The sequence below is a fragment of the Molossus molossus genome, unplaced genomic scaffold (genome assembly GCF_014108415.1).
Source record: "Molossus molossus isolate mMolMol1 unplaced genomic scaffold, mMolMol1.p scaffold_m16_p_3, whole genome shotgun sequence".
Taxonomy (NCBI): domain Eukaryota; kingdom Metazoa; phylum Chordata; class Mammalia; order Chiroptera; family Molossidae; genus Molossus; species Molossus molossus.
In genome coordinates, this window is record NW_023425366.1 from 98,514,948 (window position 1) to 98,539,906 (window position 24,959).

At 51.5% G+C, this 24,959-nt stretch overlaps 1 protein-coding gene across 1 annotated transcript in view; it reads right to left on the reverse strand.

The window, feature by feature from the left end:
* The window catches only part of SRRM3 (serine/arginine repetitive matrix 3), a 55,467-nt gene that overhangs the window by 17,485 nt on the left and 13,023 nt on the right, over positions 1-24,959 (reverse strand). Inside the window, exons 2-8 of the mRNA XM_036279595.1 lie at positions 17,806-18,070; positions 10,733-10,834; positions 2,290-2,418; positions 2,113-2,190; positions 1,515-1,544; positions 1,022-1,084; positions 865-900 (exon numbers count right to left, since the gene is read on the reverse strand). Coding sequence (XP_036135488.1) covers positions 865-900; positions 1,022-1,084; positions 1,515-1,544; positions 2,113-2,190; positions 2,290-2,418; positions 10,733-10,834; positions 17,806-18,038 — 671 coding nt within the window. The 5' untranslated portion in view covers positions 18,039-18,070. The remainder of the gene's footprint in view (positions 1-864; positions 901-1,021; positions 1,085-1,514; positions 1,545-2,112; positions 2,191-2,289; positions 2,419-10,732; positions 10,835-17,805; positions 18,071-24,959) is intronic.

A 24,959-nucleotide genomic window follows, 5' to 3' on the forward strand; every position in this document is an offset into this window, starting at 1 on the left:
ATCTGTGCAAGCTGATGGTGACTACTGAGGCCCACAATGACCTGTAAGAACTGGGGGAGGGGGAGAGGAACTGGGGAAATTAAAGGGCCAGGATTAGGTGTTCATTTAGGCTCCTCCCACACCTGGCAAATGGTCATGGGCAAATTCCCACTGCAGGAATAGGGCTGGGGACTCTGCCCCTCCTCAGAGCTGAGAGGGGCTCTGGTTGTCATGCCAGCCACGGGGATGTAACTGCCCCACATCTTTCCCTCCATGCTGAGTGTTCTCCTTTCTCCACCCCTGCTTCTGCCTGGGCTTCTGCCTTTCACTTCCCCCTGCCCTCTCTCCCAGTCCATCCTGAGTAAGTCACCGTCCTGCTCAGAGCCCCATGCTGGCTCTCAGCCCTGCCTAGGTCGAGGCCAGCTCCATAGCAGTCAGGCCTGTTGGGGGCTGGCACCTGCCCCTTAGATACTCAATCTTTAGCCATAGCCACCCACCCTGTCTCCTACCAACTAAGGCATTCTTCTACCTGGCATGCCCTTTTTCTGCAAATTTGGGGTTCTAATCCTTCTGCCTTCTTAACTGACACCTCTACAGACAAACCCCTTGGACACGAGAACTGCTTTGTTGTCTGGAAATTCTTGGATCCCTGTGTTAAGGCTGACTCATGGGGCAGGCAAGGATTGCAAACCACTGACCTTCATCCTCCTTCCCCTACCCTCAGTCCCCTGACGGGCTCTAAGAAGTCCCTGGAGTGGGAGGGTGGAGCAGGGCAGGACCCTCACAACCCTTTCCATCATGGTTTCTTTGGGGCCTTGGTCTCTGCAGGTGGGCGTTAGCCTCTATCCATCTCCTCCTGTCACACCTCCACAGCACACTGCTCACCTGTGCCGTCTCTTCCTCCTGGACCCAGAATCAGACCTGTGGGGCCATAAAAGGGTTCTCTTGAGCCCATCTGGGATGACTCGGGGACACCCAAGCAGCACAGCCTTGGTCCTGGGCCCCATGGAAGTGAGAAGAGGCCCCAGGAGAGGAAGGGTACCTGTCTTTGCGGTGCTTCTTCACACTCTTCTTCTTCTTGCGCAGGGGTGAAGAGCTCCCACAGCTGTGGACAAAGAAGTATAAGGTGAGTTCTAGTGAACTGGGACCTGGGAGGCAGAGGGGCAATGGCTAGGGAAGGCTGGATGCCTGGGGCATCAAAGCTGAAAAGGGTATTCCAGGCCATGGAGCCAACTGCCTATTGTACAGAGTGAACCAAATCCCAGAGGGTCAGCAAGGTCCCTAAGGGTAGTTGATGAAGCTGCCTGTGTTGCCCCTGGTCACCCTTCTAGCCCCCTTGGCATTGTAAGAAAGAGCTGTTTCAAACCCAAAGGTTGGAGGCTGTAATGGGATTTCTGGACTATGAGGAAAAGCTGCTGGTGTTCAAGGTCCAAGCCCTAAGGTGCCAGGCCTCCTGCCTCTGCAGGATGGCTCTGGTATCTCACCCAGCCAAGACCCCCCCCCCCCCAACCCCTCCTGGTCCTTGCTTCACTGACCTGCATTCGGAGTCTAGTCTCCTCTTTTTGCTGAGGGCCAGGGGAGAAGAAAGGACAGACAGTTGGACGAGGTTAGTTGGGCCCCCAGACATTTGCCAGGGTCTCACTCAGAACAGGGGAGTGGGAACCAAACCCTGCCAAACCCCTCCTCCCCAGGCCACTCACACTTGTGGCCTTGAGGGCAGGACTTCTGGGAAAGGGCAGAGGGGTACCCATCAGGTATCCCGAGACAGGGATGGGGTCGGGGGTCCAGTTCTGGGGCAGAGGGACTGAGACAAAGGTCAGTGTACCCGGATCTGGGGCTTGGGGCGGATGAGTGCCAATGTGGGGGGCTCAATGAAGGGAAGGAATTTGGTGAAGGGAAGGGGCTCAGTGGGGGAAGTCCTGGTGAAAGGAAGGGGGTCGAGTGAGGGGAGGAGTCAGTAAGGAGAGGGGCACTTTGTTGGGGGCAACACAGTGAGGGAGAGGGATTCAATAAGGGCAGCGGGGCTTAGCAAGAGCCGGCGCACAAATGCAGCGTCGGTCCCTGTGGACACTGCAGGGGAGGGAGGGTCCCATCGCTCCCTTCCCGGCCCCCGCCGCCGGGCGGCGCTCTCACCGGTTCCTCCGGTGGCTGCCTTTCTTTTTCTTCTTCTTGGGAGGGGGCGACGCTGAGCTGCTGGACCAGTGCTTGGTCCTGGGTGAGAGGGGGGCGGAGGGAGGGGCCGAGGTGAGGGGGAAGGACCGCCCCGCCCCCACCGCCGCCCAGTCCACCCCCGCCACGCCAGGAGCTGACCTGTACCCCCGGTGCCCGCGGTAGCAGGCGGCCGGGCAGTCGCAGTCCACCGGGCCGTCGTCTTCGTCGAAGGGCGCGTACTCCAGGCCTGGCTCGGCGCTCTCAGGCAGCCGCGGGGTCTCCGCCACGCTGCCGGCGACAGGGACGCTCAGCACCCGCCCCCGCGGGCCGGGCCTTTCCGCTGCCCCTTTCTCAATGCAGCGTCCCAGGCCTGGTCCGCCCCAAAAGGACCAAGGTAGGGCAGAGTGCGGCCGGCTCCGGGGTCTGCAGCCTCGACCCCTAGATGGGCAGGCGGGGATTTGGGGAATCCAACGGGGAGCTTTCCTTACAGGACTGCCAGCCTTCACCGTGCCATATTTTGCAAAGGAGAAAAAAGAGCACCGAGCCCTCCTTCTTCTAAGTTCCCCTTTCAAGTTCTGCCTCTCATCAGTGAGCCCCCTCCTCCTGAGTGAGGCCTCTCCCTTCAGTGAGTCCCCTCCCCGCACTGATTCTTTGTCCCTTACTTAGTCCCATTCATGGCACCCCTCACCCAGCCCCCTTTTCCCTCCCTGAGCCCCTCTAACTGGTATGGCTTTCCTTAATCCTGCTGTCCTAGTCCCTGAGCTGCCTCCCCCTGCCCACCCGACTGCCTCCCTCCCCCACACTCCTCCTTCCTCCAGCCCTGGCCGCCTCTCTGAAATATTCATAGTTTCTCCTCGCCCTCCTCTTCGCAGCCTCCAGCCTCCGGAGGCCTCTTTGCTCTTCTGCTGCTGGGCTGTCATCAATCACTGCCTGGCGGCAGCAGGCGCGGGCCCCAGCACTCCGCGGATGCTCCCCATCCATCTTGCAGAGCTCTCCCCTACGCGCAGCAGGACCCGATGGTTCTTTCCCTGCCCTGAGAAAGGAGGCCAGGGCTTGGATGGCAGAGTGTTAAAAACACGACAAGAGCTTTGGATTCACACAGACAGGTCTGAATCCAGGCATGACCAAGCTCACTGAGCCTCAAGGTCCTTATCTAGCCAACGAAGAAAAGGATATCCCAGCTTTGAGCAGCGGATTAAGTGAGATTCTGTCTTTGAAGGTACTGTGGTCCCACACACATGGTCACCACTATTAGATGAGGAGCCTCTGACTGACACACACATACTAACACCTCCTCTTCCAGGGAGAAAAGCAGTTGTGACACATGAAAGACATACAGGACAAGGAAGGCAGACCACAGCTACTGAGGGAAAAGAATTTGCAGGGACAAATCTCCAGCAGAGCACCCACTAATCTGCTAATCTTGAATCTCAATAATGCCATTCAATTCCCTAACACCAACCTGACCCTGGCAGCCTTGAAGTCATCCAGGTAATACAGGAAGTTTTTCTGGGGTGATGGAGGAGAAGCTCATGTCACTCCCCCATCCCCACAGAGTCAAACACCCCCACATCCCTTCACTCAAACCTGTGTGCTCTTCCCCACGCTCCTCTTCCGAAGCCAGTGGCCTCCCACCTCCTGTCCCTGAAATCTCCAACTCCTCTGCCTAGTCAGCACCCTACCCTCCAGGGCCTGTCACCCCACACAGCCCTCAGCCACACAAATGTCTGACAAATAAAACATGGTCTTTAGGAAAACTTAAGGACACTCCAACGTTTGTGTGGGTGAGCCAGTGGGAAGAGGGGCTTCCATTTATCCAAACACAAAAATGAGGACAGTTATTCACAGAATAAAATAGCTCAGTTTGGGCACTGCCTTCTGCCGGGATCCTTTCTTGCCTCCTGACATCCTAGCTGAGTTAGCCACTGAGTCTAGGTCCTCACCGAGCTTCTCCTTCCCCTCTCTGTGCCCTCTTTAGTCTGCTGGCCATACCCCCAGGGACATCTATCTCTCTTTTCTTCCTCTGTCTCAGGGACAGAACTCCCTCCCCTTCACACCCCCCTCCTTCCCTGGGGCCTTTTGTCTTTATTCTTCAGTCCCCTCTGAGAACTTTACTGGAGAGCAGGCATAGGGTATGAGTAGCAGGCTAAGGGAGAGGCACAGGGTCTCAGACCCTTCTGGTAAGACTTGTTTTGGGAGTTCCAGGGACATCAATGGGAGTAGGCTGTGACCTCTTTTGCTAGTTTTGTGGGGCTGGTACCACTACATCTGCTTTGCAAGATCTTCCACAGTTCTCCTATTCTGCCTTTCCCGGATGACAATATCACTAACAGTAATGTTTTCTAATGTTTAAATAGTTCACAAAACCCATACAGAGCCACTTAGAGAAATCGCACCCCCCCCCCATTTTACAGATGAGAAAACTGAGCCCAGAGGGGGAAAGGAACATCCCCTATGGTTTTGGGACCTTTTAGTAAAGAATATAAGTTCACTTATGCAGTTGGCTTTGGGAAGTCATGTCCAAACAAGACAGCTCTTTGACTTAGCTGGGAATCCCTGCTGTAGATGTTAGCTCAGCTGTCTCCTCCCTACTTTATAGACACAGTTGTGGAAGTGTGTATTGAGCTCTAGATTTGTTAAACATTTCCTGCTCTTCAGTTCATGTTTGTGGTCTAGTTTACTTCTCACCACATCCATGGAATAGGCAGGGGAGGTGCCTCGTTCCTCCCTGTAACAGAACAAACCAAGTCCCACAGAGCTGACCAAAGCAAGCCCAAAGAGTCCACTACAGAGAGACCAAGAACATATTGAGGTTGAACACAGCACCGTACAGAACACATGCTGGACTGTCTGCCATGGGCAAGGTTCTGACCAGGGAAAAGACCGCCTGTCACATGCTCTTCTTCCCTCTAGGAGTTTTGCTAATTAACTGGTTCTGTTTCCCATTAGCCAGGAGCATAATGGTCAATTGACAGATGAATGAGTCCAGACAGAGGAGGAGCAGATCCCAGGCAAAGGCTCTGCCCTCTCTACTCATACACTCAGCCAGTGTGCCAGGCCTGACAGGGACCTGGAGGGAGGGTAGTCGTGGCAGGAACAGGGATGAGTTAGGCCTGGGGCCTCTCCTCTAGCTCCTCAAAATATAAAAATATGATACTGTGCATGTTGTAATTATTAATGCAGGTGCCAGGTACTGTTCTAAGCACTTTACATGTATTTATCTCATTTAATCATTTAATGCTCAGAACACATGAGCCATTAATATTCCCATCTTACAGATAAATACTGAGGCACAGAGAGGTCACACTATGTCTAAAATTAGATGCACACACACACACAAAATAGATGAATTTGCTCATTGTGTTAGAAAGTAGCTTATGAATTTTGTTTTCTATAAATCCTCTCTCCTAAACATTTTGTTATATTGCATAATTATGAAAACAATTATTCTTAAAAGTTGTCATTGTTGCCCTGGCTGGTTTGGCTCAGCAGTTAGAGTGTCGGCCCATGGACCAAAGAGTCACTGGTTGGATGCCAGTCAAGGGCATGCACCTCGGTTGCAGTTCAGTCCCCAGCCCTTGTCGGGGTCATGCGGGAGTCGATGTGTCTCTCTCACATCAATGTTTCTCTCTCTCTCCCTCCCTCCCACTCTATCTGAAGATAAATGGAAACATATCCTCAGGTGAGGATTTTAAAAAAACTTGTCGTCTATTAGAGTAAAAAAAGAAAAAAGAACTGACAGCAGCCACAAGAAGTAAAGAAAACATATGCATTTCAAAGAAAAGGTTTTACTTTTATCCTGGGAATATGGGCAAAGTGTTTTTCAGAGGCAGCCTTGAATGATGGGGGGTTTTGAACCCGTGTAGAAAGGGCTAGGGTGTTTCAGGCTGACGACCCAGTATGAGAAAAGATGTGGGAGAGAACATGCAGGGCATAGCTGGGAATTGCCAGCAGGTCAGGCTGGCTGCTGTGCGATGCTGAGAATGGGAGACCCAGCTGGATCTAATGTGTGGAGGCCTTGAATGACAGGCCAGGGAGTCCAGACTTGATTCTGTGGGTGAAGATTTCTGGGGCGAAATAGGACTCCCACATCAATCATTTCCAAGGACAAAAGCATGTCCTCTCTCCATGTCTCTGGGACATTACTCCTCCTCTCTGTCATCTCTCCCTCAGCTGCCCCACTTTTCTCCCTGCAGTTTTACCCATCCGATCATCTTCCAAAGGGGAGAGTCCCCAAACACTTGTCTAACCACATCATACCTCTCAAAACCATCTACTGGCTCCCACCATTTGTGGGATCACATCCAGATACTGTAGCAGCATGATGTTCTGGTATCCAATATGGAGGGTAGACTGGAGGTGGGACTGTCACAAGAGACTGTCACTCAAGCCAGTCAATTAACTTACGGAAGAAGGATGATCCCTGGGGATAAAATGCTCTGGGAATGACTCTGTCCCTGTTGAGATCCTTCCTGAGTGGGAGGTGTCATGGGCTTTTACAGTCTGCAGAGGGTAAAAATCACACACACACACACACACACACACACACACACACACACACACAGAGGGTGGAGACCCTTCAGCTGGCTCTTCTTTGTCATCTCACTCTGAGAAGGCATTGGATTTCTGCACTTCTCAAATTACCAGTCTATGAATGGGTGTGGGGTATCAGGGTCAGGAAGCCAAAGGCATGAGCACAGGGACTGCTGGGTAGTCAGAGGGCTTCATAGATTCCTGACAGAATCCCACAGTTGGCAGAGAGGGTGGAGACACCAAGGCAGAAGGGAATAAGCTCATGTCAATCTAGTACTCACTATTGCCAGGCCTCCCTGTGATCATAGGGATTATGGATGTTATGTCCCCCTGGCCACCAAAATTCATATGTTGAAACCCTAATCCCAAGGTGATGGTATTAGGAGGCAGGGCCTTTGGGAGGTAATTAGGTCATAAGGGTGGAGCTCTCGTGAGTGGGACTAGTGCCCTTATAAGAAGAGACAAGAGAGCTAGCTTTCTTTTTGTCATGTGAGGATATAAGAAGGTAGCAGTCTGCAACACAGAAGACATTCCTCACCTGAACCTGACCATGATCTCAGACTTCCAGCCTGCAGAAACATGAGAAATAAGTTTTGTTGTTGATAAGCCACCAGTCTATGGTATTTTTGTTATAGTAGCCCAAGCTGACTAAGACAGTGGTGGTGATCGTCTATTAGTGATCCATGTCTGCTGTGTGCTAGTGACTATTCCTCACACTTACAGTCATTGTCTCATTTAATTCCCTCAACAGTCCTATGAGGTAGGTACTAATATCTTCATTTTATAAGCAAAGAGGTGAAGGCTCAGAGAAGTTAAGGACCTGCTCAAGTCATACAGCCAGGGTGTGGTAGAGCTGCAATCCATAGCCCAGGGGGTTAACAATGAACTTAAGGTTTTGGACAGGTGGAGTGTCTGTCACCAGAGCCTGCACTATCCCTCCACTACCCCACAATCTGAGCTAAGAAGGGAAGGTCCACAGGAAGGCAGGTACATGACCAATCTGTCACCTCTCTGCCTCCAGCCTTGGGTTCAGCACCACAAACAGCTCTTCCCAGCCTCTGAGTAATCCAGTGTGCATCATCAGCCTGCTTAGCTTGCTGTAGTCACTGTTTGGAGTGCTATTTTCATACCATTTGGGCTGCCTGAGCTAAAAGAAGCCTTCTGGTCAAACCCCTTCCCTGTGTAAAGGAGGAAACTGGGGCGTTGGGGAAAACTGGCAAGCTGCCTTGTTCTAGGCACCAGGGATATAGCAGTAAACAAAACCGATAAGATCTTATTTTCATGGAGCTGATGTTCTGGTAGGGTCCCAGGATTCTGCCAAGTCTATATTCTCCCCTGCCTCCAGAGCAGGAGTCTTCCCTGACCCTCAAATCTTCCAGACACAGCCTCTTCCAAGGAACCTTTCCTGACTGACAACCCAAACCTGTCCCCTCAGCTCCCCCACTGGCCGCACACAGGGCTGAAAGGTTCAAGTGGCCACATTGTCAGGAGTTGCCAATAATTCCTGGTTTCAGGTTTCAGGTTTGTGTTTCCACCCAGAGAGCAGGAGGCAGGTCTTCTCCTCCTCTCCTCCCCTCATTGCACTAGCATAGGGTTAGGCATCAGCACAGATGCTCAAGGACATTTCTTTCTTTTTTTATCCTCATTCGAGGACATTTTTGCATTTATCTTCAGATAGAGCAGGAGAGAGAGAGGGAGGAAGAGAGAGAGAGAGAGAAACATCGGTGTGAGAGAGACACATCAAGTGGCTGCCACCCACACGACCCCAACTGGGGCTGGGGACAAACTGCAATGGAGGTATGTGCCCTTAGTGGGAACCGAACCCAGGACTCTCTGGTCCGCAGGCTGACGCTCTAACCACTGAGCCAAACCGGCCAGGGCAAGGACATTTCTTTTGATGATGGAGACTGCAACGTTCCAATTGCATATTTTCCAGTGTGTCCCAGTTCTTAAATGCATCATTCATTTGTTCATTCATTCAAGGAAAGGTAAGCTCAAGACTACTGGAAAAGATGTGGAAATCATCCACTAACCAGAGAGAGTTCCAGCTGTGGAAGGGATGAGAGTCCCCAGGGAGAAGAGGGAGGGCAGAAGGAAGGAAGAGACCTGAGGACATGACAGAACCGTGGGGGGACACCAACATCGGGGAAGTGGGCAGGAATGAGGGAGACAGCAGAGCCATCAGAGGGGTAGGAGAAATCCACAGAGAACATCTTGGAAGCCAGAGGGAAAGAGGAAACACAATGGTGGCACCTGCCAGAGAGGTCAGGCCTGCAGAGAAGCATGGGCCATGGTAAGTAGGACTCAGGTGGCCACAGCCTGAGCAAGTCGCAGGAGTCATGGGGGCAGAAGCCAGATCTCCATAGCTTAAGGAAGTGGAGACAATGCATGCCACACACTCTATAGAAATTTGATTGAGAAAGGAGAGAAAATATGGGCTGGTAGCCAGAGGAGAAAGCCGAACTGAGGAAAGACAATAACTAGATTAAGAGGAAGGAGCATGGAGGAGGGAAGAAGGGCAGGCCTGAGCTGGATGGGCCCAGAGAAGGTGGCAGGTAGAATCCAGAGGAGGACTCTCACCCTCACACTTGATGGAAGAGGAAAGGGCAGGTGGTTTTCAGGGAGTCCTGGGGTGATTTGAGGGGGCACCAGTCAGAAAGCCAGGACCTGTTGAGTTTGGAGGAGTGTGGGCAGTAGCAGGAGGACCTGGTTTGTCAAGAGGGTTGAGAAAGAAAGAGAAGGGCTGGCCTCGCTTTGCAGGGGATTGGCTGGCATCACTGAGGGGGGAGGCAAAGGAGCAGTTGAGGGCTGCTGTGAGTTCCAGGAGGCTGGAGAGAAGGAGTTGGTGGTGGCGTCACCTAGTCCCACCAGAGGGAGAGGCCAGCTGAGCCTGGCTCTGCAGGTCACCCATGAGCCCCCCACAAGCCTGAGCCTGCTCTGACTCTGTTATTACTCCTACCCAAGCCAGAGCGGGGAGGTTTAAGTGAGGTAAAGTGAGAATCTCCTATCTCTGGAGCCCCCAGCAGCCCAGATGGTCTGCAGAAAGAGCTTCCCTACTTGCTGCCCATTGAGGTCCATTATTCCCACAATGCTGTTTGCTCTCAAGACAACTTGAGAAACAAGAAAAAATCCTCAGAAGGTTCTGCTGTCATTTTATTTTTGTGTGAGTAAAAGTGACAGGGATTTAGAGCCCCAGTAGATGCCCACTCTCCTAAATGCCCAGCAGCATTTACCCCACCTCGGTTTTACTTCCAGACAGAGAAGCAGGGAATATCAGAACAGGGTGGGGACACTAAGGCTTCACAAGGGGACTATGGAGCAGAGTGGATTCAATGACACATTCTCAGGTACAGGCTGCCCTGCCCTCCTGTGGCAATCTGCTCAATTTTGTATAGGTTTGAGTGGTTCTCAGTTCTATTTAATCTGAGATACTGTTGACCTCTATAACTTCCCTGTTTATCCAAAGCCCTCCTCGGGCCCCATAGCACACCAGTGTGCCTCCTGTCCTGTGACAGGTACAGAGATGTCACACACACACACACACACACACACACACACACACACACACACACACACACCAGCTCATGCTCTCTTTCTCTGACAAGACTGGCCACGCTAGCAATGGCATTTGGTGTGTTGGTTCTTACTTTCCAGAGTACATGTTTATTCTGGAGGTCACTGTACAGGTAAGAGTTGGGGCAGAGGAAATAGCTTGGGGTCATATTGTCAGCCTGTGACAATGCTGGGATCAGAACATTCCTCAGGTTTTCTGATTTGCAGTCTGTGATTCCCAAGCTGAGATGTGGGCTACTTTCCCCACTGCTGGGCCATAGATAGAACCCAGGGAGCAGGGGCAGGTCCCCAGCAATGCCCTGGTGCCCTGCAGCCCCTGTCTTTTGCCTGGGCCAGTCTGGAACTTCCAGTGGACAAAGTCCATGTCTCTCTCCTCCTCCTCTTCCTTGCACAACCCCCAACCCCCAGAAGGGGCATTTGGAAAGCCTCCTCTGGCACCCAGGTGCTGTCTGAGCCTGCACCCTCCCTTCCCCTGCCCCACACAGGTGGCACTCACATGTGGCCTCCAGGCCTGTCCTCCCTGGTGAGCATCCCCTCCTTCTCCATCAGCATCTGCCGGAAAGTCCTGACCTTCTGTCGTGTTTCCTCTTCAGAGTACCTGCAGGGATGCAGGGAGGGTGATGGCTGCTCTCTTTGCTTTGGCTCCTTCCCACCTGTGCCCCTCCCTCTTTCCCATCCCTCAGTCACAAGAGCATTTTCTAGTTTCGGATGATCTGACAAAGCAAGACTCTCAATGCTGGGAAGCTTAAGGCCTGCCCACTTTGTACCAAAGCAGCCAACCAACCAACTAAACAAACAACCAGCCAAACAAACTAAAGGAAGAGTTGTTCCCAGAGGTGGGAAGACAACTTAGGTGAGGCTACGCCCTGCCCTTCCTCCTGGCCCTGTCTACCCCCTGGGCAGGCCTCCCTTTCAGATCCAGGCTGCAGTCACTCTCTGGACACGTTTTAGGGAGAAGTGAGAATCTGGCTTTTTTGCTTTCCTGGCCTCAAGGACAGCTGATCCTTACAATAGCCTTGTGAAGTCTTTAGAGCATCCTCATCTCTGCAAGATTAAGGCTACCAAGTGGCTTGTGGGGACCCCAGTGCTAGATCCATTGTTTCCCTCTACACAGGTTGGGGGTGGATGAAATCTGGGCCTTGAATAGAAGTTCCTCACTTCTCTACTCCCTTCTCCCTTCCTCCCTGATCCAGGTCTCAGGCTAGGGACCAAAGTCCAGAATTCTCTGCTCCTCATCCTTGCTTGTACACCCTGGAGCCAGTCTTTATCCTCTCTCACTGCACCACTGTGACAACTGTTGCCCAAGCCTTCCAGCTCTCTGGCATTTCTTTCTCCAGCATGTGGCTATGCTGCCCAGGTAGAGGAAGGTCTTTGCTCATCCAGCCCCTTGCCCTGTGCCAGGGACACAGCAGGCATTTAGTGGCTGCTGCTGAATTAATCTTAGGGTCCCCAGCCCTCACTCTCTCCCCTTCCTGGGCTGAAGGTCATTTTCCTGGATGAAAAACATGGTGGCAAATAGGAATGGGGGTCCTATCTTGTCTCTATTGTCCATTCACCATTCACCCTCTGTCCATGCGGCAGGCCCAGCCCTCCCTACTCAACTTGTTCATGAAAATAGTACATTGTTCTCTCTTAGGCACTCCATATCTCTTCCCCATCCTTCTCTCTTCAATCCCTTTCTTCCCTTCTTCAACAAGCATTTGTGGATTGACCCTGCCTTTTAGAGAGCAATTTAGCAATTCTTTTCAAAAGCCTTAAAAAATGAACACTCCCTTTGACTCATAAATTAACTTCCAGGTTTACCCTGAGGAAATAATCATGGCTAAGCACAAAGATGTGACTCATGGGATGTTTACAACAGCATGGATACCCTCTGACCAGGTTAGGTGCTGATGTTTGTGTTTCTATAGCAACCTGTACTTCCTGGATCCTGGCAGGTGGTTCATGTGCTAGTCATTATCTGTTGGCTCCTCTGCATTCTGCACTGGCCTGGGAGTTCCCTGAGGACAGGGACCTTGTCTGTCTGGATTGTCATTGTGTCCCCAGCACCTGGCACCTTGCTTGAAACCTATGGCACCCCAAATTTTTGAGAAATGAGTGACTGGTGGTGAAGAGGCATTGAAGAGTTTGAACGTTGGATTTTAATTTTGGAAAGATGGCTTTGGCAGCTGTGTGGCTGGAGGAGAGGGACTTGGAGGCAGGGAGGCTGGCATTGGGCTACTGCAGGGGTTCATGTAGGAGAGGGTGAAGTTAGAGCTAGAGAGTAGGCCTGAGGATGGAGGAAAAGAAGTGGACAAAGAACCGTCTAGGTGGGAGAATTGCTAGGACTCAGGGACTGATTGAACATGTTGGGGGAAGGGGTAGATGAGGAGCACAACTTTTTAACTAGGTGTCCCCTAGCTTGTGTCTGATCCTCTGCAGGTTCAGGCACCTGTGTGGCCCGTCATAGGGAGGGTTGAATCATGCCTGGAAGGGGGAGAAGCCTATCTCTCCCACTCAACACCCCCACCACAGGGAGGATGTGTGTAGGGGGGTGCTCAAGCCACACTATACTGATACCTCAAACCCAGCTTCACCAAGCTCGGGCCTGGGCCCAGAGTGTCCATCTCAGTCCCTGTGTAGCATTCAGCTGAAGGGTCCTTGTCCTTGTGCATTGGGCAGTGCAGAGCCCTCAGACAGTTGGGCTGACCTGGTGCTCAGGAAGAAGAGATGGTGGCCTCTCTGAGCAGTGGAGGCACAGAGGAACTGCTCCCATCTCACCTTCTCCTCAGAAGACCAGCTGGTCATTGTCACCAGCACAGAGACAAACAGCATAGGCCCTCTAAAGCTGCTCAGCCCCTGACTCATAGACTCATGGGAGGGAGACACAGGCTGGCTGGACCATTGGCATGGGGCCCTGGATGTGGTGGGTTGGGGGAGGAGATGGCCCAAGAACAAGGCTGGGCCAGATCCCCAGTTGGATAGGAGGGGCTTCAGGCCAGTGTCCAAGGCCCAAGCCTTGGGGTCTGTGGAGCACATAAGGCTGGGAGATGGGTTTTATTAAGACCTGGTATAGGACATATGCAGGGACCTGGGGTTCATCTCAGAGCCGGCAGGTTTAAGACAAGTTGACTAACTTCAACTCCTATCATTGAGGGTTTGGGGGAGCTGGATTTAACCAACTTGGAGGCTTGGGGAGGACCACTTTATGCCCCAGGGTTTCATGCTGGGAGAAGCTGAGGACCCAGGAATAACATCTGGTTATTGGGCAAACAGGTCTCAAGTGTCATCACCACCTCCAAGTCTCCCTTCCCCTCATATCTCTTGAGGTCAACCCTCTCAGATGAGGCCATGTGGGACAGTGATTAGATTAAGGAGCAAGGCAGGAGAGCCAGGCAGTCTTATTTTTGAGTCCTGGTACCACCCCCTACCCCCACCTCCACTTTCTAACTTTGTGATCTTGGACACTTCTCTTAGCCTTAGCCTTAGCCCCTACATCTGTGAAATGGGATAGTGACCTGCCTTTCAAGACTGTCATAAGGATTAAGAGAGATGATATAATATAAAGCCCTTTGCCTGGCACACAGTAGGTACTCAATAAATTATAGTGATTGAAGATTTTTGTTCCAGGGTGGTGGGGACAGAGGGTCCAGCTATCCCGGGTTCTTTGCCTTTTTCTACTCCAGACCCTTGCCAGATCAGCAAGGTCCCAGGTCAGGAATCACCTGGGCCTCTTCACTCTGCATTCCCAGGAGGCAAAGGCTGACATGGGAGGGAAACTGGCACCCAAACCATCTACTCTCTGTGGAAGTGGCAGCATCTGCCAGCGTAAGCCCATGCAGGAGGCCTGGCTAGCATTGGCCCAAGCCTCCTACTAAAAGTCAAGTGGGGATAGAGAGGAAAGTGATGTCTGTCTCCCTGGTCCCCACTCCACTATATGAGAAGGACATGCTAAATTTGTTGCTTTGGGGACTTCCTGGGTTGCCCTCTGGGGTTGGGGTGGGATGAGGGGACACTGTATATATATATATATTTTTTAACTTTGTAACTTTATTTATTTATTTACGTTATTGTTGAAAGTATTACAGATGTCCCCCTTTTGTCCCCACTGACCCCCTCCTACCCGCTCCCACCACCTTCCTGCCTTCCCCAGCCTAGTGTCCATGTTGATTGGTTGTGCATACATGCATATAAGTTCTTTGGTTTACCTCTTCCCACCCCTCCCGCCCCCCATCCCTCTGAGTTATGTCAGTCTGTTCCCTGCTTCCATGATTCCGGATCTCTTTTGGTTGACAGCTTATTTTGTTCATTATGTTCCACAAATAAGTGAGATCATGTGGTATTTGTCTTTCTCTGACTGGCTTATTTCACTTAGTGGGACACTGTTTTTTGGTTTTTTTTAATCCTCACCCGGGGACATTTTTCCATTTTTTTATTCAGATAGAGTGGAAGGGAGAAAGAGGAAGAGAAAGAGAAACATTGACGTGAAAGGGACACATCGAGTAGCTGCCTCCCGCACGACCCAACCAGGGCTGGGGACAAACTGCAACCAAGGTACGTGCCCTTAGCGGGAACCGAACCCGGGTCTCTCTGGACCGCAGGCCGACGCTCTAACTGCTGAGCCAAACCGGCCAGGGTAGGATACTGTATTTTAAAAGAGGTCCCCAGAATGGAAAATGTTTCATTCTACTTATTCTTGCCCAGACCCAGAGCTCCTAGATAATCCCTTCCTTGGTGAGCAATTTGATTTTCACTGTACCTCTGAGGGGGTGGATGGCCTCACTATTCCCATTTTATAGATGAGGAAACAGAACAGGAAGGGGGTGGGATTAAAGCTCCAAGCCTAGCAAGGGGCAGAGCCTGCTCTTTCCATGTTTCCACCATCACCATTACCACTGTGTCCTCATAGGAAGGGACCTGGGTAGAGTGGATGGGGGGATGTTTGTGGTGGGTATGGGAACATCACATTGCACAGGCTGGGGGCTCTGTGCCCAATCCCATGGTGATTGCAGGCTACACACAGAGGCTACCCGGGAAGGTGATTGCAAATGCAGCATCAATCACCAGTGAATTAGCCGGCCATCCATCAATATTAAGGAAGGGATTGCTTTTTAATGGGGGCCAAAGAATGTGTGTTCCTGTGACTAGTGGGGATATTTGTCAAATGCCTGAGAACCTGGTAAATAAACGTGAATGAACCAGTGTTTCTAGAAATGGATATTAATGACTAGATTTGATAACAGGGCAAGGGTCCCTAGTGTTTTTGGAGCACTTTCTGGAAACTAGCTGGGGGCAGAGAAGCCCTGTATGTGCCTTAGTCTACAGGACCCTCAGAACAATTCTGGAAGGCAGGTGTCCTTATTTTACAGGTGAGTAATGTGGCTTGCCCAAGGTCACCGGCCTGGGCCGGAAGCTTGGATTGTTGGGTTTCAGAGTGGCTGTGGTCTTCACCCACCAGGCTACCACTAAGAGATGGAATGTGTGGGGGATGATGACTAGAGAGCCAGCTTTGTGGGAGACTCCTAAGGACCACCTGCAGTGAGGGCTTGGGTGGGAGGAAGAGGCCCTGACTGAATATCTGGAGACCTCGTGAGTGCTTCCCCGAGAGGCAGGGGTCCTTTATGTCTGGAAACTGACACCAAGGACATGGCCAAATGACATCCCTTCCACTTGAGGCTGCGTGCATCTGGTAAAGGCTCTCCCAAGTGCAGTGAGGGGTGGGGCACAGGGAGGAGGAGGAGATTCACCCATGGGGAGGAGGCTTGGGAGGGAGAGGAGCTTCACGAGGGAGATGCCTTGGGCTTCCTTGAAAGTAGGATTCTGGAGGGAGAGGACTTTCAGAATGGGAAGTTCAGTGAAGAGGAGGGGGATTAGTGAGGGGAGAGGTGCTCAGGAAGAGAGTGGGGCTCTGTGAGGGGGAGGAGGCAGTTTCCAAGAATAAAGCCCCGAAAGCTGGCCCTCCCTCCTTTGTCCTAGTCATTCCTTCTGTTCCCTAAGCATGCCCATGCTCCCTTCACTCCTGGACTCGCCCCACTCAGCAAGACTTGCAGGTTTAAGGTCCTGGGGCTCTCTCTGCAGAAGGATACTCCATCCTACCCCCTACTCAACCCTCCCCTGGGGATCTCATTTCTTCTGCCCACATTCTCAGCTCATCAAACCTATTTTCAGCTGCCGGTTGGAGGCTTCCTTTTGGTCTGTTTTCAGTAGCCTTCCATTCATCCATCTTTATCTGCAGAGACCCTCCCCTCTCCAACTTAGTCCCCAAGTGAAGGTGAACGCTAAGCCCCTCTGTCCCTTTCTTTTCCTTATAAACACTGCAGGTGGCCCTGGACTGAGACCCAGCCTTGGCCTGCCTTTCTGATGGCCTTCCACTGGTGACTCTCTGTTTGAGCCTCACTGTCTTCCACAGGGACAGTGATCCATGTCTTGGCTTCCTCTTGAGGAGTCCAAGAGGCCTGGATGGACAGACAAAAGTATGGTTTGGAAAGACTGGTGTACATAGGCTGTCTGCCCTGATGTGGCTCCAGGCCTAACCCTAAACATTGGCATTTTTGATTTCTCAGTTCACTGACAGTGTATGTTTGATGGGCAGGCCCTGATCCCAACTTTGTCTCCCTCTACAGCAAGTTCACTTGTTTCAAAGTACTCAGGGCAGATGCAAATGGGTAGGCTTTATTCTCTGTATCTCTATCTTCAGCCTCATGTGTGAGGGCTGTCCCATCACCACTAGACTTGTGAGGGAGGTCCCTCATACATCCTATTTCTCAGCTGGACAAACTCTTTCTCATCCTTCAAGACCCCTTCAAATGTTTTCTCCTCTCAAAAGCTCTCCTCTGAGCTCCTGAAGCACTTGGCCTTCTCCTGTTCTATAACCATGATTCTAATCTGTTTTGTGATGGGGTTGGCTGTTAACATGTTTGCTTCCTTTTTGAGATGGGGAGGGACTTGGAGGAAGTAACTGCAATTCAACTCTGGGTCTCAGCATTGCCCAGCAAACAGCCCAGAACATTTGTGTGCCTCTGTGACTGGTTCTGAACTAGAGGGTGAAACCTAAGCTTCCAGATATGGCTGCCAGCAGAATCCCTTTGCTGAAACCGCGGGCAGTCCTCACACACAGTGAGGGTCCATTGTGCTTTCTTGTCTGGCTGCAGCACATGCTTGGCAGAGTCTAGGCAGCTCGATCCACCCATTTTATAGAAGGGGAAACTGAGGCCTTGATTTGTCACTAGTGTTTACATACCTCTCTCCCCACTGGACTGGACTGGATATTTTTGGAAGACATGAATTGTGTCTCCTTGGCTTCTGTGAATCTGAGCCCAGTTCAGAGGTGTTCAAGGCAGTTTATTGGTTGAATAAACTAGTAAATGAATAAAAGTTCCTCTGGGCTTCCAGTGGTTCCGCTCCGACTGGGTCAGATTCCTGTACTTTGCTTGACTGGGCTCCAAGGACCCCAAGCTTGCCTAGCTCCGCCCTCGACCCCAGCCCCGCCCCATCCCTGCCCATTGGCCCTGCCCCGTGGGTTCGGCCCTGCCCATTGGCACTGCCCTGCAGCCCGCAGGTTACCCACTTCCGGCCCCGCGGCCCGCTCACCCCTGCTCCTCCATCATCTCCTGCAGCTCCATGCATTTGAGCTCCACGCGCCGCTTGCGCTCGTGGTCCAGGATCTCACGGTGCGCGCGCTTCACCAGTCCTGGCTCCGCGGCGCGCGCCTCCTCCTCGGCCCGCGGCCAGTTCCCCGAGGAGACGCCCGGCTGTGGGAAGCCGTTAGCAGCATCGGGTGGGGACGGCATGCTAGCAGCCCCGTTGTTAACGGTTGAGGACATAGTGGCTGATCCCGGAGCCGCTGGCCTCGGCCCTGTGAGACAGACACAGATACAAGGCAGGATGGTTACTTCTCGGCCACTTGCTAAATTCCTCTCTGGGCGGGTTAATCCTGGAGATTTAAAGGCCCACTCAGGGCTCTAATCCGCTTCCCCTCAGGCTGCAGAGGGGGATGGATGCAGGTTTGCACCTTTGGGTCACACCTCAGAGCATGAGGCGGGATTGGACACTGGACTTTCCCCATCTGTAAGATGGGTGAATGCAGGTGGGACTATAGATGATCTCTATGGCCCCTGGTTTGGAATGGAATAATTTTCAGGGACCTAGTAACTATCTAAGTAACCCTTTCTGCCTTGTACCAATGCCTGGGCCTGACCACCTAGCCCTTGCCTGCACACCTGCTTGCAACTCCCCAGGCAATCAAATTGGTTCCTGGGAAAATGTGTTAGTTTTATTCCTTTTTTCCTTCAGGCTCAGTTTAAACCCCTCTTCCCCCAAACACTTATTGTCCTGGCTCTGGCTGGTGGGATCACAGACTACATGTGATCCCACCTTCCAGTCTGCTCCCAGGGTGGCTCTGCAGAGATGGGAAGACAGCCTTCTCCAGGCTTAGGGGTATTCCCACCCCAGATGCAGTTTTCAGTTCCCATTTTGATTTGGCTAACTTCTCCAAAGCCAGCCATCCAGGTGGGGGCCTGACCCAGGTTGAAGCCCGCAGGACTGTCCCCTCCTTTATCCTAGAAGCACTGCTTCTGAGGATGTGACCAAAAGTGACACTGACGTTAGTTTTACAGACAGCTACATCCTCCTACAGGCTCAGGGTGACATGGGAGTCAGCATGGCTTGGGAGGTAAGAAGTCCTGGCTCCACACTAGGCCCAAAGTGGAGCATGTGCATGCGTCTGTGCGGGGACACACACACACACACACACACACACACACACACACACTGAGGACCAATCTTAACAGAGGGAGGCACCTCCTGAGCTATTTCCATTTCCTTTCTCCAAGGCTCTGCTAGTTGCTAAGCAACAAGGAGGCCTCCTTCCCAGGGAGTGGGATGGGAGGGAGGGAAAAGGTGGAGGGAGGTGGGAAGAAAAGAAGAAATTGGGCATGCCTGGACATCCTGGATGGACCTTCCCTGCAACACAACCGCAATACACATTCCCCTTTCTGACTTCAGAGTGATGGGGGTGGGGGACGTTTAGAGTCAGAGATTGGAAGGCAAATAAGAGAGTGGGGGACTGTGAGAGCCACTAGAAGCTCTAAAGGGGACAGAGTGACAGTGGTTATGAGAACATGAGCTCCTTTTTTTTTTTTTTTTTATCCTCACCCGAGGATATTTTTCCATTTTTTACTCAGATACAGCAGGAAGGAGAGAGAGGAAGAGAGAGAAACATCGATGTGAAAGGGACACATCGAGTGGCCGCCACCCACACGACCCAACCAGGGACGGGGACAAACTGCAGCCAAGGTACGTGCCCTTAGCGGGAACCGAACCCGGGTCTCTGTGGACCGCAGGCTGACGCTCTAACCGCTGAGCCAAACCGGCCAGGGCAACATGAGCTCCTTTATATGTCCATCCCCTTAAGTCCCAAAGTCCCCTGGTTCTAGGCTAGGCTCCTCCACTCCTTTATGTGACTCTGAGAACATCAGTGCTTCTCTCTGAACCTTGGATCCCCACCTGTGCCTGGAAGCATCATCCAGACTCCAGGAGAGAAGGGCTCCTGGGGGTTTACAGACCAAAGCTATTCTTTTAACCCCTCTCCACCCCAAACCCACTAGGTGTCCTACTTGTCCCTATACCACCTCTGCACCCTAGCTTCACCAGGGCTTCTCCTGGGGATACCCCATAAACATCACCTACTCCCCAGCTCCCATGCAGAGCTCTGGAAAGTCTGCTCCCCACCTGCCTTGGCCACTGTGCTTGACTCATGGGTGACCCCTCCATATGTCAGTCACCTGAGCCAGGGACATGTACGGAGCTTAGAGACCTCCCCTGCCCTGGCCCACTGCAGCTCACCTGTCATCAAATTTGGTACCTCATCCCCTCTTCCTAACATTGCTCACATCTATCCACTTCCTTCCCTCCCATTACTGTCTCAATCCAAGCCCCTTACTCTGGTCAACTCTGGCCTCAGTGTCCTGCCCTCTCTGTCCATCCTGCAACAGCATTGTGGGAGATCAGTGCAGGAGCAAATCAGATGTGTCATGCCCTGATTAACAGCCTCTAGTGGCTTCGCGTCACCTTAGCTTAAAGTCATGACATGACCTGCCTTTTGGTCTAGCTGTAACCAACGACCCTTCCAACGATTCTCCATCTTTCTTGCCTCTCCCCGGGACACTCTTCTCCTGACTCCTACATGTCCTCAAAGTCACTGCTCATAGATAGCACCACCTTCTGAAAGCCTTCCCTTAGCCCTCTGGCTGGTGCTGTCCTCCCAGAGCTCTTGCCACTCCTTGTTGTCACTATGGTTCACTGGCCTGGTTCTCTCTGGGCCGGGGGCAGTTTTAGTTTCTACTACTGGTGTCAGCAAAGTGCCTGAGCAGGTGGAGCTCAATGCATATGGACAGAGCAAATGGAAAACAATTATAACAGGAGGCGGGATAGAGGAATACCTGGCACCATTCTCAATACAGCCTTCAAGACCCCTTCATGTTTTGCCTTATTCTCTTGCAGCTTTGTTCCTTGCTACACTTCATCTTGCAACCAATATCCAGCCCCCTCAGCCTTGGTCATCTGTTCCTAAACAAGCATTTTCACTCCTTTGTGCCTTTGCCCATGTGATTACCCTGTGCTGAAATACCTTTTCCCCTCTTCTACATCTGGGGACCTTCTACTCATCCTTCAGGGCCCAGCCCAAATGTCACCTCCCCTGGGAAGCCTTCTCCACTTCTGAGGGAGGATGAGTCATTCCTTCCTTGACTCCCACCACTTTTGTCCTCACCTATTTAGATACTGAGGTTTAACTTGTTTTCATCTGACCCCTGTTCTAGACTGTGTGCCCTTTGAAGGGAGGGGACCATCTTTTCATTACAGCTCCTCAGAGCCTCTCCAGAACCTGGCAGTGCAGGAGACACACTGGAGGTGTTGGTAGAAAGCCAGGTTCTTAGCTATGCCGCTCTGCAGACTTATCTTCGGGTGTGGGTAAAGCTCCTCAAACTAGAACTTGGCCCAAGCTCCTTGAGGGCAGGGGAAGAGAAGCTAATGGCGGCAGTTCTGAATGTACTCAGATCTCTAGACCCTGTGAAATTCTATCCCCAGCACTAGGAGAATGTCTGGATGAGATTGCTAGGCTCCTGGAGGCAATCTTTCAGGATGTGAAGGTATAGGGGACAGGTACAATCTTCATTTTCACTAGGACAGATGGTGGGTTCTACCAACTTCTGGTGAGTTGGAGTGTGCCAGGCAGGAATCTGAGGCAAGTTATTAAAAGGATGATCCCTGAACCCCTAGAGGAGATGCCAGGGTCATTGCACGCTAAGCCCACTTCTTTCCAAGTTAGGGTTGCTGCACCAGCAAACCAAGGTTACTGCAGGCACAGGGTCTCTCTGTGAGGCATCTGACATTATCTTTTATGGAACCCTTGTGAGATTTCATAAGGCAAAGAGACATCACGCTAGTGGGAACTAATATTCTGTACTGTTTTAATTGGTGGATAGATTGACTTATGCTCACTAACTAATAGGTCAGTGTCACATTAGACGGAGGTATTTAGTGGGGGACCATGGGGCTCTGTCCTCACTAATCCAATATGCTCACCATTGACTGGATGGAACTTTGACAACCTGATGATCAGATTCACCGAGGATACACTCTGGGAAGGCTCATAAATTCAGAGCCAGAGTCTAAAAGGACTGAACAGACTGGAGAGATGGAAGGAATCTAAGAAGGTGAAACAAGATAGTGAGAAATACCACATTCTGAAGCTGAGTCCCAAACTAACTTTCTAAAATTGGAATGGGGTAGACATAGTTTAGAGGCAGCATATGTAGGAAGGATCTAGAGGTTTTCAATGGTCACAGACTCAGTCATAATGTGGCTGCGAGAAGTATATGTTATCCTATGCTACATCAACAAACATATGATGTATAGAATGAGGAGATGATAAGAATATATAGGCTATCAGAATCCCTATCTTCATTTTATTTTATTTTTATCCTCACCCGAGGACATTTTTCCATTTTTTGTTCAGATAGAGTGGGAGGGAGAGAGAGAGGGAGAGAAACATCGACGTGAAAGGGACACATCGAGTGGCTGCCACCCACACAACCAACCAGGGCTGGGGACTAACTGCAACCGAGGTACGCGCCCTTAGCGGGAACCGAACCCGGGTCTCTCTGGACCACAGGCCGACGCTCTAACCGCTGAGCCAAATCGGCCAGGGCAGAATCCCTATCTTTAAATATTTGAAGGATTGTAGAGGATCTAGGCCAAACCTGGCTGAATCTGCTGGGAAGCTTGTAAGAAGCAGGTAGGATTGCCAAATTTAGCAAATAAAAATATAGAATGTGTAGCTAAATTAAATTTGAATTTCATGAATTTCATATTTAGGACATACTTATACTAAAAAATTATTTCCTATTTATCTGAAATTCAAATTTAACCTGGTGTCTTCTATTTTATATGTTCATGCTACCTGGGACTCACTCTGGACCTACTGAATAAAAATTTCTGGAGGTGAAGTTGTTAATGTTCCCCAGGTGATTCTGATATAGACTATGGACTAGCCATTGGGAGCACCGTCAGAGAAGCAATTCTCAAATTTTACCAGGCCTCAGAGTCCCCTGGAGGGCTTGCTAAAACACTGATGGCTGGGCCCCACCTGAGTTTCTGCCTCAGTAGATCTGGGGTGGTGTCTGAGAATTTGCCTCTCTAACAAGTTCCCAAGTGCTGTCCTTTGACCACACAGAGGAGCAAGGCCACTGCTGGCCTTTGTCCCAGAAGACAAAGCCAGAATTCCTGCAGGGAAGTCATCTAGAGTGAACTGTAGCGAAGTCTGTAACAGAATTTTCCCCCTTAACAATCAAATCTTGGGGGGAAAAAACTAAGCAGTTCAGTTCATCCTAGGATAAGTGAGTTCCCTGTTACAGGAATTGTTCAAACAGGAGACAGATACTATATTCACTCAAACACTCACCCAGCACCTACTCAGGGCCCCACCCTATGACAGCCTGAGGATTTGGAGATGAACAAGACCCCTTCCCGGGCACAGGCTGGTTTTGGAAACCAATAGGTAGTAGGTATAATGTGATACAACAATTTGAGGAGTGTCTGTAGCTTTGCCAGAGGGGGTGAGAGGGGCTGGAGGCAGGAACACCAGAGCAGGTGAGGCCTGAGCAGAATTTAAGAAATAGAAAGACTTGGCAGGATGTGACTAGATGTGGGGTGTGTGTGTGGAGGGTGTCTGGGATAACCCTGACTTGGGTGACCAGCTGGACAGTGCAGCCATTTACTGTGATCGGGAACATGGAGGGCAGATTGTGAGTGTGTCGAGGGTGAGGTGTGGAGGTCAAGCAGGTAGATATGACATCTAGAGCTGTAACCCTAACCCTGACCCTAACTTGACAAGATCCCTGGGGACATTGACACTGAGTCTCTTTGGAGGCAGAGCAGCAAATGGGAAGCCTTTTCTCTATTGCTGATTGGCTGTGAGACCCTGAGCAGGTCTCTCTCCCTCTCTGGACCCTTGTTTTCCCACTGGACAGTGCAGGGGGCGGGGGCTGGACTCAGAGACCCCACAGGTTCTTTTCTACTCTGGAAACCCAGGTAATACTAATTACATATGTATACTGCCAAGCTTTCAGCCCACCCCCTTCCTGTTGATGTCGCCAGTGGCCAGAGCCACAGCAGCCACCCCCAGAGCTCAGCCCTGAGGCTGTCTCCAGCACTGGGTCAGGTCCCAAGGGCAAGCCCAGATGCTGGGCCAGCCAAACCCATGTGCAGATTTAATTATGCAGATCTAAGTGATTAAAGAGCCAGACCTCTGATTTCCAAGCATCATGGCTGAGACCCTGGGCTTCCTCCTACTCCCAGACCCAAGCCTGGATCCCCTGAGCAGACCTGGCAGAGGACAGGATGGAACAGTCTGGCTGCTGGTACCTGCAAGCCCAGCCCTGCTGGTAGAGATTAATTGAAGGTGAAACAGTCCATCTGTACTGCAGGGTCCAGTCTGCTGACAGGCACGGAGGCCTCTCAGCTAATGAGATCATCACTCATCCTGGGGCTCAAAAGGGTGGGATGCTCAGATGGGAAGTGACCTGGCCAGATCTGGGGAGAGGGAGCAGTGGACGACATATGTGTCTGAGGGGGAGACTGGGCCCTGCCCTGGGGAACCCTGGTTTGATAGGGATACAGGGCTATGCTCTTTGGGAACTCAATCTAAGTGAGCTTGTCATGTGACTTAAACTCTGTGCCTCAGTTTCCTTGCCTGTAAAATAGAACTAACAACAGCACCCTCCCCAGAGATTTGTTGAAAAGGATGAATACATTACATGCTACTACAGTGCCTAGCATGCAATGAATGTCTCATAAATGGTACCGGTGGTTGGTATTATTTGTCAGTGCTGACCATCCTGTTTTGGACATGGTGGGTGTGAGGAGTCCCTAGACATCAGGGGAAAATGTTCAGGAGCCTCAGATCATGGGTCTGGCACTCAGGAGGCTGAGGTCAGCCTGATTTGAGAACTGTCATTACGTGGCTGGACACTGAGACTGGAATGAACACGGTTGTTGATTGTGGAGGGAGGAGAGAGCAGAAGCAGGAGCTCAGGGTAGGGGGTGGATGTCATTCCGAGGAGCTGGCTGAGATGACATGGGCCACTTTTCTACTGCTGGCCTCAGCCAACTCCTCCCCTCCCCGTTTCACTCCCAGCACCCATGGCACCAACTCAGGGGCCCCCTGTGCTCCTGAGGCTCAGAAG